A 13832-nucleotide genomic window follows, 5' to 3' on the forward strand; every position below is an offset into this window, starting at 1 on the left:
GCTGATTTTTCAAATGTTCTCAGTAATTAATCTGTAATGCCTTGTATACAAAGAAATCATTATGTCTGTTTCCAAACACTACTTCACTGTTAGACATAGTGTCCTGCAGCCTACCATCATGTAAGGGGAGCAATTTATCTCTCCTAGATGACATTAATATGAGTTATCCTTCCTCATTGCCACTGATATAAGGTTACAGAGCGTTTGCGTGTACTGCAACAGAATGCCACAATTACGGTTACAGTGTCAGCAGAGAGCCCGTCTGTGTCCTTGGAAAGTGTCTAAAGCAGGCTGATTAATTGCATGAGAATTTCAAATGCAGTACCCAGAAAAAAACACCTACGGCTTGGCAATCAATTTATCACAGTTCGGTTTGCCTGACCCCTGCTGATCTGGCAGTGGCGAGGGATTTCCACAGTGCACTCAATGCACAGCAAGGAAGCAGGCAAAATAACAGCAGAGCAGCGTGCCCTCTCATGTATACACCGAAGTGCTATCCAGGGCAAGTGCACAGTGGTAACGTAAATACGGCAGCACAGGAATGATGGACTGATTACATTATCACCTTGATACTATGGGATTAGCGGAATCAAAAGGTCTTCTACAGAACAAATAAATCACTGCCACCATTACATAATTCAGGGAGAAATATGCTTCTCCCCAATAAGTGACGATGTCTGCTTTACAGTTTGGCAGCTGTGGGCTGTTATTTTTAAGAGCTCAGAGCAAATAAAACATTTGAAGGATGAGTATTTCTGGGCGGGGCAGGGGTAGGGGGAGGGCGTGGCCTGCAGGTGGGAGCAGGCTTCAGCTACTCAGCAGCCAGCTGCCTGAAGGCAGCAAGGTGCTGGGCGAGGAGGGCAGCGCTCTCCTTGGTGGTAGTGAGCTGACTCTCACACCACTCTGTCAGTGACTGCTGGAATGCCTCCACACGCATAGCATGAAACCTCTCAATCTGAGAATAACAAGGGAAGAAACAGAACAATTAGCTTCGAAGGTAGATTTATGATATCAACAAATGCCTATCAAGTGAAGTGATTCTGCGAGCAATATACTACAGGTGGGAATTTCACATTTTAAGATCTAGATCTAGATATTAGATAGATATAACATATTGTAACCTATGTAAGTCGCTCTGTTGTCACCAATGTAAGTTGCTGTGGACAAGACAATTTGCTACATGACAAATAATGTAGTGTAATCTACCTTGTTGTACAGTGTTAAAGAATTCATTTAAAACCATTCTCTGATACTACATTCAGAGTTTATTGAAAAACTCAGGAAGACCTACCTCTGTCTTAGCCACTGCAGAAATGTGATCAAATTCTTTTTCAACAGCCTTTTTGATTTCCTCCATCTAAATCACAGTTGAACACAAGTTTACAGACTCAGCAATGTTTCTTTCGCACAATTACCACATATAACTATCAGTTTAATAGTTTATGAGCATATTGCAGAAATCAGACAGTCACATTAGGAACTATCAATCTCCCTACACGAGTTCAAGTTATACTCCACAATCAAGGGGAGGTAGGCAACTTGTTGTAGAAAACCACAGTCTGGCGGATATCTTTCTGAGTATGACAAGTACCAAGTACATCGAATCCAATTACATAATTAAGGGCCACAGGGAATAAAAACATGATGCTTCTGTGGCATTCCAAAACTAAGGTTGCCTACTCCTGAACAAGAGGACTCTACTGGCATCTGCTGGGCAGACTATAATGTGTCAGGCACAGGTAATGACACATCCTTCAAAAAGAATTGTCATCTGAGGACATGAGGTCTTCACTGTATGTATCCCAGTGTGTCCCAAAAGCATTGGTGGGATGCATATAGATCCTGTTTATTACATTAGCAGAGTAGTTCAGTAGTCAAGACCAGCAGTAGACTCAATTATTCTTGAAGTTCATCCATTTGATCAAGCAATTTCTAGACATAGCATTTTGACAAAATTATACGTATAGCACCTTAAATTATCTCCTAACCAGTGCCTAAATTGCAGCGCAATCACACCTGTATTGTGTGTTCTACACCTTTTGACATTTGAATGTATCGTTTAAACAAGGATGCATTTACAGTAGTAATTGCAGATGCAATATAAAATTTCCAAAAGCCCCAGTAAGGCTCCGAACAGGGTCTCAGGAAAATAATGCTGGCTTATTGTAGCTCAACAGGTGCAATTTCAGAGCCGAAAGTGAACTGATTATTTTGGCAAAACACTTACTGTTGTTTTCTTTACTGGCTTGGCTTTCTCCACGTTTTTATTGGCATTCTCCAACTCCACCAGTTTGCAGGTCCTCTGGAATAGCATTTCCTGTGCAACAGCAGGGTGGAACGAGGCTCCAAAAATAACTAATCAATACAGATATCAATAATAGTGCACGGGGGACGGATTTGGCTTTACTGTAATGCTTCATAATGTACTGCCACACAATCTTTTCACTCTGATTCAGTAGAAAACATGCTTTCATGAAACGGTTTGCTAGCTTCAAATACTGTCACCTTATTTATCCATAAACCACAAAACCTGAAGATAACCAAGGTAGCAAATGAAATGTGCATAATGGTTTTGATGTTAAGCAAATTAACACTACATTTACATTTATTCATTTGGCAGATGATTTTATCTAAAGCGGTGAGGTACCATACAACATAAGCAAAAAACCCACACAGAGTCAACAACATTAGAAGTACTGCATGACAAAGTTCCAAAGGTTGGCCAGGCGTTGGCCAGAACAGTAAAAGTACTGGCTTTGAAAAACTGGCAGTGTGACCCATATTTACCCAAGCAACAAATGTACCAAAATTGTAACAAAATTCTATGTGGTTCATTGATGAAATAAGTAATAAGATTCAATTTTTGGCTGGTAGCCAGTGCAATGTGAATATAGCTAATATGCCTAAACTGAAGACAATGAAAAAATAATTTTAATAAAAGAAAGTAACCGAAAAAGAAGGAAAAAAGCCACAGTGAGATTTGACTTGCAATTACCACAATAAATTCCATGTATCTTTAGAGGAGGATGTTTTGAGTGAAAAAAAATGTGAGACTGTACCTTCTCTGCTTCTTGATAACGGAGATCCAGGTCCAGGGCCAAGCCAAGCGTGTTCATGTCATTCTCAGCAATACGTTCAACATTTGTCTTACAGGAGAAAAGAGAACTCAGATATGTGCTGACTTTCCCTCTTTACCAAGGAAAATGTCAGTCAGTGAGGAGTTAAGGAGCTGTTTATGCATCATATTTTCCTCAGTGTTAGAGCTAATTCATGTTCATATATTTTTTAGTCCACATAAACAGGCATAGCAATGAAATCAAATAACTACAAAAAATGCAGAGTGAATGTCTGGATTGTGAGTTGTGGGTTAGCATGTAACTGACCACAACTAATTATATATAACATTTCAATAACTGAAACATAAATATTGAAAACATCTCTGGGCAATCACCACTGCTGGTCTTTATTAATTCATGGCTATATTAATTTAATGCAACTTCATTTGTTTCCACTGCACAGTGGTATAAGCGTTGCTCATCATTTTAGATATGATATAATTAAAAGACATTGCCAAAAGGCTATGCACTCTCATAAGCCTGCCTGTTCTTTCTGGGCCTTATGGTCCACTTTAAATTCTTATTTAAAATTCCTATCTCTAATTAGCCTCTTTCTTACTCTCATTCAGCTCATCATTACCGCCATTACTATAATTCATGAATACACCAATGACAGTTGCTTAATTAAAGTAGTCTCTCAAGTACTTAGAGGAATTTGAATACATACAGTAATACCAAAGGAATTTTATGCTTTTGTCTTAATGAAGCACCCAGCTGAAGTCATTTTACCTTGGATAAGCTACATCTTTACAATAAAATGTATTTATATAGTGCTGTGTTTTCACTTGATTGGCTCACAGATCTGATCACAAAGTGAAAGCTAAGATAGTAGCTTAACTGCGCATTGTAATATATAATTTCACATAATCAAATAAATCTTTAAGTGTCTACATTCTTCTTTTAAAACATTCTGGTTTAGGACTGAGTGGATTGTAATTGCTTTTATTGACAAAACAAAGAGTAAGCACCCAGATGCAGCCCTGCGATCGTATAAATATCAATAAAAGTTGCCTGAAGGTCGAATGACATATAGACGGGGTGTCAGTTTGGTGTGTTTTTCAAGTCTCATAGAGACACATAGCGGAGACATCATTTCAGATATGCAGTTGTCTTCGACACTTCGCTGAGACAAGGCCCTGCATTTTAACAGCAAGATCAATTAAACCCCCTGGACCTGAGGAAGCAGCAACTACATTATTCTAGTCACGAAGGGTGAAGACCACAGATAAAGGCCAAAACTTGTAGATTCCAGCTCAGTATTGATTAGGTTGTACATCATGTTCAGAATATGCAGCACTTTAGGTTGTTAGCTACACAATGTCCACCCATCCTATGACCAAAGAAAGCAATGACACAAGGACATTTTCCACATTATTTGAGTTGCCGATTTTTAGTCTTCACTAACATTGTAAAATGTCAAATACTATTACCTGTCAAATATTATTATTAGTTGAAAATGACAGGGGAAATGGTGGAAATAGTTTCCTTAAATGCTTCCATACTTATTTGTAGCTGATTTCACAGAGAGACAGGCAAATGACAGGATATTATACAAAATATATATAATAAGTACACCAGAATGAAGAGATCAGTGGTTCCTTACCTTGACTGTATCAAAAATTTCAGACAGTTTCAGACATATCCTGCAAAGAGGAAATTCCAACTTATACATGCTCAAAAGATCTTCAAAATACCTATGATCAACAAAAAATATACATTTAAATCTATGCAACAATATTACATGTCCCCACATAGAGTAATGTTCACACAAAAGATCTTACTTTGAAAAGGCCACAAGAGCAGGGTCTTCTTCTTGCCCAACACCCAGGTTCAAGGAAGCAGAAAAGTGTCCACACGCCACAGCTATTTCTGAGGAGACAGAGAAATGCCTCAAATATAGCCCTCAGAGGTATGAAATACTGCCCTTTTACAAAAACTTTAAAATGTATTCTCTTACTTACTCTGTTCAGTCAGAACCATATCAAGGAATTTCTGTAAAAAAGCATCAAAAAGTCATGATTTGAGTGAGTAGTTTTTTTTTTAATTCAAAGCCAAATCTGGGTGGAAGCAGTTGGTCTACCTCTGTTGCAGCCCTGGTAAATCCTGTGATAGTCAAGTTGTCATCCCTCTCATTCTGAAAAAAATCATCAATGTCCTGCAAAAAAAAAAAAAAGTTAGGCATGGGTAGGGCCCATTCAGAAACACCTGGCTGTCCCTGAGATACATTCCTCTGGGGTATGTCATTGGAGCAGCGGAGGGTGGAAGAGTTCCGGAGGATTCTGTGTCATTATGGAGAAAGCTTAAGCCGAGTTACCTTGTGGTTCTCCTTTCTCTTCTCCTCCACAGCCTGGCTGAGGCGATTGAAGAGCCCTTTTCTAACACGCTGCCTCTCAGGTGGCTGGAGATGATGACAAGAAGATAGAAAGTGGAAACAACACTGACACACCACAGCCTTTAACGAGAGGATAGAGGTGACATGGGGTGCTGTGAACCAATTCATCAAGTTTCCAGCACATACATACAGTGCCAATAATTCCCTAAAGCTCGTGCCATTATTATCATAAACTCAGAAAAGACAGATGCCTGTGCTAAGACAAGTTTATTATTTTGACAAATGCGTGTGATTACTTAATTTTGGAATGTATGCAGTTATTTGCCATGCGAACACAATAAGATACAGCCCGTGTAATAAAACAGAAGGAATTATTAGTGAGTACTACTGCTGAACATTGGAGAAAGAGGGCACAGTGTTGCATTAAGGATGTTAAAAGAGGGGGAATTATTCAGGCTTATCCGCATACTGCAAATTGTCTGCTATGATATGAATATTCTGAGAATATTTATAGGTTCCAGAGACTGTACTTGGAGAATGCTTGTGCTTGATCAGGACTGTGGGCCTTTATAACAGCAGTTTTCTATACAGTTAACAATACATTACACACAGATGTTAATAAGTAGTGTTTGTCAATTAACTAATTGTATTCACTCACTGATAAATGAGAATTGATGAATTTTACTGTCTTTTACTACATTGCTAAGATGTTATTTTACCTTTGTTAATATTCTACTGAGGGACAAAAATCACTTCGGAGCAGTTACTGTATTTCATTAGTTAAAAGTGGTCTCTTCGAGAGTAATGAAAAATGTAATGACAAATAAGAGAGAACGAACTGAAGGGCACAGCATTTGAACATACTTGAAGACTGAATAATAAAATTTTAATATTGATTCATGCTTTTATCTAATTTTGGACTGACTAGCTTACAAGTGAGAAATGGAGGGACAATGGAGGATGTGGACAAAGAGAATGCTTTCTATCCTTTCCATCTTTGCTGATTAGATCTAAAATGGACATTATAGCACTCAATGACTGCATTACGCCTATCCTGGTATGTGTACAGTGAACTTTCTACACAAAACCAGGACATCTCAGCTGTGGTCCTATGCTGTCTGCTTGTTTTCATTCCAAAAATGACAGAAATGAATTTCACTCCCTGTTGTCGCTGTACCGGTATATGCAGCATATCAACCTAGTTACACACTGCAAAATGTAATGGTAAATTTCGAACTCTACGGAACAGCTCAGACCAATCCAGTTTTCTTACACTTTCTCATTGACTAGTTAGTACATTTAGTCTGAAGTGTCATTTTTAGGACAATTCATCTCTTAACAATGACACATAACATTCATTTGTTTATTTAACATCAAAGACAAATGTGTGTTGTTTCAAATTAAATACTTTGACTATAAAAAATCTAATACCTTACTACTAAATCATAAGATAAAAAATTGTGATATTTAAAATATCAGCATAAAAATGTGATGGAGAAAAAAAGCATAATTGTGGATTTTTCCATAGATATTGGCCATAATGTTATGCTGGTATAGATAAACATAAGGTTCCTAAACTGCCCTTCAAAATATAACTCCATATTATGGGAGACAAATCTTTAAGGTGAATACTGATTTCAAGATCACCTTCCTCTTCCTTTCACATGAAATATTTCATTAAAACATTTTCAATTAATGTGCACCACATATAAGCAAGGGCAAGCACTTCATTTGGGCTTGTAGACATGAGGTGAATTAGTTTAATTTAAGAATATGTCAAGGACTCCATGATCGGTTTTTCCAGTGACCTCTAGCGCTCATTTGGGCCCCAGTCTAACTTTGCATATGTTTCTCCCTCCAGAACCACATAGTTAAGCACATAAATGAGGATTTAGTGCAAAAAAAGTGTACCTATATAACATTGAGAGCGCAGAATGCTTGTCAGTAAAATGGAAAGAAATACACCTTTGGGGGATATAATGTGAACAATCACCTGTCTTTCTGTGTGTGTGTGTATGTATGTACACCAACCTCTCTGTCCGTGAGGAAAGCCAGCAGTGCTTTGTTCTTGCTGAGCATGGAGTGTGCTGCCACCAGCTGGAGGTACTTCTGCATGGCCTTGCAGTAGGTTTTCCAGTCCTCTCCCATTGCCAAGAAGCCTGGAAAATGACCAAGTGAGCACCTACATCATTATTTTTCAGCTTTACCTGCTCTAGTTTAAGCTCCGCGAAAATGCAGTAGATATCTGATCTAGTGTAAGCTACTTCTTTTGGCTTTGAAACACCCAATAAATCACTGAGATATTTATTCCATGTCTTTTTATAATATATAAAAAGACAACAATGTATATATCAAATATTGAAGTTTTTTGTTATTATTATAGTACTCATACCTACGCCCAAAAGTTTATCATCATGCTACAAGTTAGCAAAGGGTAATATTCAACACATACCAAGCTGTTTAAGGACTTTTGCCTGTGAGTTTGATTGAGACGTAACAGGTTTTGCAGGCAGAGGTGGAAACTAAAGGAGAGAAAAATATTTACATGTTAATTTCTGTACTTAACTGCCAGAGTAGTCATTTATTTGTAAATGTTTTACATTATTTTATGTGACATCTTTTTAAAATGACTATGTATTTATGACTAGTGTTGTTGCTAGTAATTTGCTGTAGATTTAATAGGCAGCATGTATACAAATTTGACTTTGAAACTAATTATTAGTTTTCTGTGAGAAGTCAGTAAGTACTTGAAAATTAGCCATGTTTGGACATACCAAACATACAGCCAGTCAACAATCCTCACAAAGGTTATGTGTAACTTCAGTGTCTACAACACTGAAGTTGTTTTATTTCTTTTATTATTGAAAGAGTGGATAATTATCACCATCCTGATTTATGGGATAAAATTCATTATTTGCAAACAACATGCATGTATTGGTAATGTGTAAAGAGGTGGAAATGGCTGTACATGCCAATGGTATGGGTTTTGAATCACCATGCGCAATCTCAATAGTAAACTGCTCATGTATATAGACAGCCTATGCACAGTGAACTCCTCAGCACTGAAGGATGATAGGGATACCAACTATGATCCCCTGCAGCCCTGGGACCTCTTCCTGCGTATACAGGCAGTGCTGCAGCCACTCAAAGTCCTCAAATGTCCTTTCAACATGATGCCCCTGGCTGCTGGACAACTGGGAAGGAAAACAGATGTATGGAGCAGCAGCAAAATTACAGCACCATTTTAATATACCCGTGCCCATGCTTTATCTGAGTCAAAGGATAGCAATGAAAGACATTTTTGACATATCTCATGACTGTTGTCAATCAAATGTGTTGGAATTTGCCCTGTAATCAGTTACATTCAGCTTTAACCCCAGTGTTCTCTTACCTCTTCAGATTTCACTACAAAAACCAGGGAGTCCCCATTTTTCACAGCCTCAGTCACCCTGATACTGGAAACACTAATGTCCAGACCAGGTCTCGCAACTTCAGTCACTTCCTCCTGAAACCAACGGCTTCCAGTCAGTTCCAGAACCACTTTGCACACAGCTTGATTCATGAATGGAAGAGACAATTACAGTGCAGATAATTATAACTGTCATTATTCTGTAACTGCTTTCAGATGGCGCCTTGTGGCTATAATCCATGACAGAATCTTCATTACCAGAGATGAACTGTCACATTTAAAGACTCAATTCATTCACCATCATACTATTTTTTAATAACGGCAGAAGGTTTATCTGACTGACTAAATTTTTTCATATGATATTAATCTCTAGCTCAAGGCCGGGCAAGCCTAGTCCTGGAGTTCCAGAGTCCTGTGTGTTTTATAGATGTCTTTTGAATAGCAACTAACTTCCACCTGCAGCACCAAATGAGATGACTTCCAATCTAAATAATGACTCCAGTTTAAAAAATTCTGGTAAGGTAGTACAAAAATCAGTGGACCGTAAAGCCCTATCAATGCTATCAGCAGTGGGGTGTAGTGGTAAGGAGAAGGCCTTGTACCAGGTGGGCCCCTACTGTTGTATTCTTGGGCAAAGTACTCAACCTAAGTAAATATACAGCTGTATAAAAGGATGAAAAATTAAATGAAAAGGTTTTTAAAAAAACTGTGAGCTATTTCACTTCATCTGGATAGTGTCTGCTAAGCAAATGAAATCAATTAATTATTAAACCCTGGAGGACTGGTGCTACCCTGCCCTCTGTCTAAATGAGTATGTACATCCCACCCCTAAAGGGGTGAAAGTGGTGAGGATTGACTTGAATGAATCATCCCCACCCCTCAACAGACCTAGTTACAGACGCAGTTCTGAGAAACTATTTTAACAGTAGTGACATTCCCTGGTTTTGTCTTAAAGGCTGCAGCTACCACACTAGTCCAGTTCACCCAATTTAGTTTGCAGGTCATTAATCTTCTGTTTCCACATCGGTAAGGGAGCACATAGGCATTATCTTAAGTTCCTCTTTTCCTAATGGCCACTTTCTCCTTCCCCAAAGCTTGACCTTTACAGCTCTCTGAGACATCCCTTTAAAACACCTGGGAGTCAGCCCTTCTGTGATCTGACCTTCCAGCACAATCCCTTCACCTTGACACTAGAATGCAATCTCATTAATGGGGCACTATCATGCTAAAGGCTAGAGAGACTCCTGCACACCTGGTGCAGCAAAGGAAAGCAATTTTAGAAGTATTAACAATATCAGGAGGGTGGGTTTAGGGATGAAAGAGATTCATGTTTTCGCAAAGGAATGTTTTCAAGACGGAAATTAATGAGCAGAAACCAAACATTCTAAACTTATGAATAACATTCCTTTTCTAAAAAACGTTTTGTCATCGAGTTAGAAAAGGGCATCCTGGACAAGTATGACAAGTTGACTGTGATGCACAATAAATTCCCAGTAACCACACAGACTGTAGTGGAACAGATTCCAAAATATTCATACTGTAACATGAATCTGGGCAGAGAATCAGTGAGGTCTCCCTTTATAGTATTAACCAAGCCTAGCCTCGTGTAGCTTCAGCAATTTGGCAGCAAAAGGTCCAATGTGCTTTGCCTCAAAAACTCAAAAACTTTATACAAGATCAATACATCACATTCTTCACATTCTTATGTTATTTTGATTCTCTGGAACATGCTAAACTTCCATCCATTAAATCATTTTTAAAAAAATAGGGCATGCCTTAGTTGGAACAGCTGGTCATATGATGCTCATAAGGAGGAAGCAATTTGTATCAACAAATGAATGGACTAAATGTGACTTACCATCATTTTAATAAATCAGCCAAACCTTTAAAATCTCCTGCCACTGGATGCAAAGTTGGATTCCTCAATTTGATCAAGTACTGAAACTAATACATACTTTTCATTTATCCTCTATGTGCTGTATGCACAACACTCATGCTTCAGAAGTGCCATTTAGACTTGTGCAGGAGTGCCAGTGGTCAAAGTGCAGATCACTCCTATGACAGAGTATTCAAAGTGCTGGCGTAATGAAATTTAATAGACATGGAGTGTAGTAACAATGTGTTATTCTGTAACTAAAAGTATACCTTAGAGCATGCCTAAGCAGAGGGATTTTGGACTGCTCATTGAGTTCCTCTTTCTACCACAACTCAGTTATACACCAGTATGTAAGTGAAACTGAATGTAGACAAATTCTTCTGTTTGCCAGGAGTTAGTGTCTTAGAGTATAGGGTCATTCCATGCTGAAACAATCACTTGCTAACCTCACTCATGTTCATGGTAATGAAAATATCCATTAATATTTTCCCCTGGGAGAAATGGTTGGACTGGGATTTCTGGAACTGAATGGCACACCCCTGAGGAGACAGAGATGCTCAAAGTTGATCCATATTGCCCAACCCCTCCATACCCTCATTCCTGATGATTTTTCTGATGTCTTCAAGCTTATAAATAAGTTTTCAAATTATATTTATGATTTCTGTTTTAAAAAGCAGTCATAAAAATTTGGTCATTTTTTGTCTCAATTAATTCAAAACAAGTAAACTCCCATTTTTTTTCTTTCTTCATTTTTCACACATTTTCTAGTTTAGCCCCCTGAAATTCTTTTGTTGTACCTGCCATTGGTTGACACACAGCATGCAACTGAATACAGAGTGCCAGGTCGGTCTTCTACATAAATTACATTACTTTACATTACATTACATTCATTTAGCAGACACTCTCATCCACAGCAGCTTCCAGCACTCAAAAAAATCCTCTGTATTACTTGAAATCAATTTATTGTATTGCTAAACTAAGGTTGGTGAGAATACACTGAAATTACATCAGTTTTTGCATTTGCTTATAAGCACATGTGTCTATCAAACTGAAAATGAATTTTAAAAAATTCCAGCCTCAGCACACTGAAAGAACAACCCAAGGCCAAAGTATGCTTAAGAGGCATAAAAAGTGGTGGGGAAAATCCTGCAAGAAGATCATTTATTTTCCATAGTTGTCTTTATCCGACCATTGCACATGTACGGGAAATATGGTTCCACGGTTTCACTCGACCTGAAAATACACCTGACCTGGCACCCTTTGTTCTTGAGGATCCTGACAACCAACCAATGGCAAGCACCACACAATAATTTCAGGGGATGTAAACAAATGTCTTAACCTCCATATATAAAATATAAAAAAATGGAATTTACATGTTTTGAGGAGGCAAAAAGGTAAATAAATAACTCATTTTCACAGAGTAATACAACTTTATTATGTTTTAAAAACAAGACCATGGAGAACAGAGAAAAGCAAAGCAGGTTAATCCCCTTCACAAACTCTCATGATGCTGCCATCTGACTGTGTCTGTATCCAGCAAAAGTCTGACTCTAGGTCCTTAGATCCATCCTCTGCATGGTCTGAGCTCATCTCATTAAAATGATCACCAAAAATATCAAAGAAGTCACTGTCAAAAAAGCTCCCTCCCACATGGACATCTCCCTCATCATCGTCGCCCATCTGAAAGCTCCAAGTGTCCTCAGGGGATTCAAAAAACATGTCATCATCGAACTGAAGGCCTCGGAAGAATTCCTCAAAGCTAAAGTGGAAAAGGTCCGCACCGAAGGTACCGTCTTCCTCGTACTCCGTCTCAAAGGCCTTGTGCCCGAGTTCATCATAGCGTCGCCTCTTCTCAGCATTGGACAAGATCTCATATGCTAGTGGCAAGGAAGAGAGCTTCAGCATTTCAGTGGGATTAGTCCATCTTTTCAGTCTACAGTTTAAGCAACCTAACCCCAGATCACAGTGGGAGGGGAATACTACAGCAACTATATATAAAACATAACACACACATTACTGGAAAATTATTTTTTTATGGAATATCATCCATTTAAAACAGAATAAGACATCATTCTTTTGAAGCTGTAACTCGACTCTGTTTAAGTCAGCAGTGGAGGGAGGGCATCTTACCTTCTGCAATCTCTCTGAAAATCATTTCGGCCTCAGGACTATTGTTTTTATCAGGGTGGTACTTCATTGCCAGCTTGTGAAAAGACTTTTTGATTTCACGTTCACTGGCTGACTTGGGTACCTCCAGCACGTCATAATAATCTCGCTTTGCCTCAGTTATTGTACACAGTAAAAACGACGCACACACAGCTGAGGCCAGGTGTTTGGAGGACAGACCTTTCATTGCCTGGTTGAACAGGAAAAGAAAACTAACACACCGCTCGCTCACGCCTAGCCACACGCAAAACATTCTTCGATCAAGTTCAATAGATGTAGTGCATGACTGATATTGCTAAAACTGCACTGCACTTGTTAGCATTTGTGCAAAAGCGTGAATCCTTATAGAATGGCTTTAAATAGGCACTGACATCGCCACAACATAAGGTTACTTGATCATAAACCACTGACACGGATGTGAAGACATGTTGCATCTGGGAGGCTATTCAGCTGCTGTACAGCAGACACTGAAACGTTTAAACTACGTTATCTAGGCTAACTATATGACAGTAGCATATCTATTGGTGAAAATAAAATGCATGAAGTGGAAATATCTAGTTTAGCACAGCAGAGTTACAGTACTTACAACAAAGTTCTCCCTCCAAACACGGCCCGTCTTTGAAACAACAGATGGATGAGAGAGATGGTTAACGTTACCTACCTAAATTCGTCGAATACGACCTGCCCTTTCTAGAGTGGGAGAATGTAATCATTAGCTCCCATACAAGCAGGAGATATTCAAAGTAGTTTTCCCTTGCTTCTGCTTTGAACAGGAAATGGAATTTTAAGAAGATTTGTAAGTGCTTACACTTAGCTAGCCACTGACCTTAATAATGCAGCACTTCTTTTTCCTTCCACCCGTTCAATCTTTACTAGCAAGCTGATCATGAAAAGTATGAAAAGTAACGTGTAGCTTTCGATGAAATGTTAAGG

General features: G+C 38.6%; 1 protein-coding gene across 1 annotated transcript; it reads right to left on the bottom strand.

The window, feature by feature from the left end:
- Positions 1–811: 811 nt before the first annotated feature.
- si:dkey-28n18.9 (sorting nexin-6) lies at positions 812–9010 on the bottom strand. The gene is made up of 13 exons (XM_036532800.1): positions 8840–9010; positions 8535–8642; positions 7901–7970; positions 7480–7607; positions 5431–5514; positions 5197–5271; positions 5078–5108; positions 4898–4985; positions 4720–4759; positions 3060–3146; positions 2228–2317; positions 1292–1357; positions 812–955 (listed from the first exon to the last, which is right to left on the bottom strand). Exons 1-13 carry the CDS (start codon positions 9008–9010, stop codon positions 812–814), a joined length of 1182 nt encoding a protein of 393 aa, XP_036388693.1.
- Between the last annotated feature and the right edge of the window lie 4822 nt (positions 9011–13832).

Source organism: Megalops cyprinoides, chromosome 7 (assembly GCF_013368585.1).
Source record: "Megalops cyprinoides isolate fMegCyp1 chromosome 7, fMegCyp1.pri, whole genome shotgun sequence".
Classification (NCBI taxonomy): domain Eukaryota; kingdom Metazoa; phylum Chordata; class Actinopteri; order Elopiformes; family Megalopidae; genus Megalops; species Megalops cyprinoides.

What these genes read in the sequence shown, in the direction of transcription:
- si:dkey-28n18.9 (XM_036532800.1), bottom strand. Translation starts at nt 9,010, where the DNA reads ATGAATCAAGCTGTGTGCAAAGTGGTTCTGGAACTGACTGGAAGCCGT. An exon ending in AGAGAAAGGAGAACCACAAG is followed by an intron (nt 5,272 to 5,430) that starts GTAACTCGGCTT and finishes TTTTTTTTGCAG; the next exon opens with GACATTGATGATTTTTTTCA. An exon ending in CTGCAGTGGCTAAGACAGAG is followed by an intron (nt 956 to 1,291) that starts GTAGGTCTTCCT and finishes TGTTATTCTCAG; the next exon opens with ATTGAGAGGTTTCATGCTAT.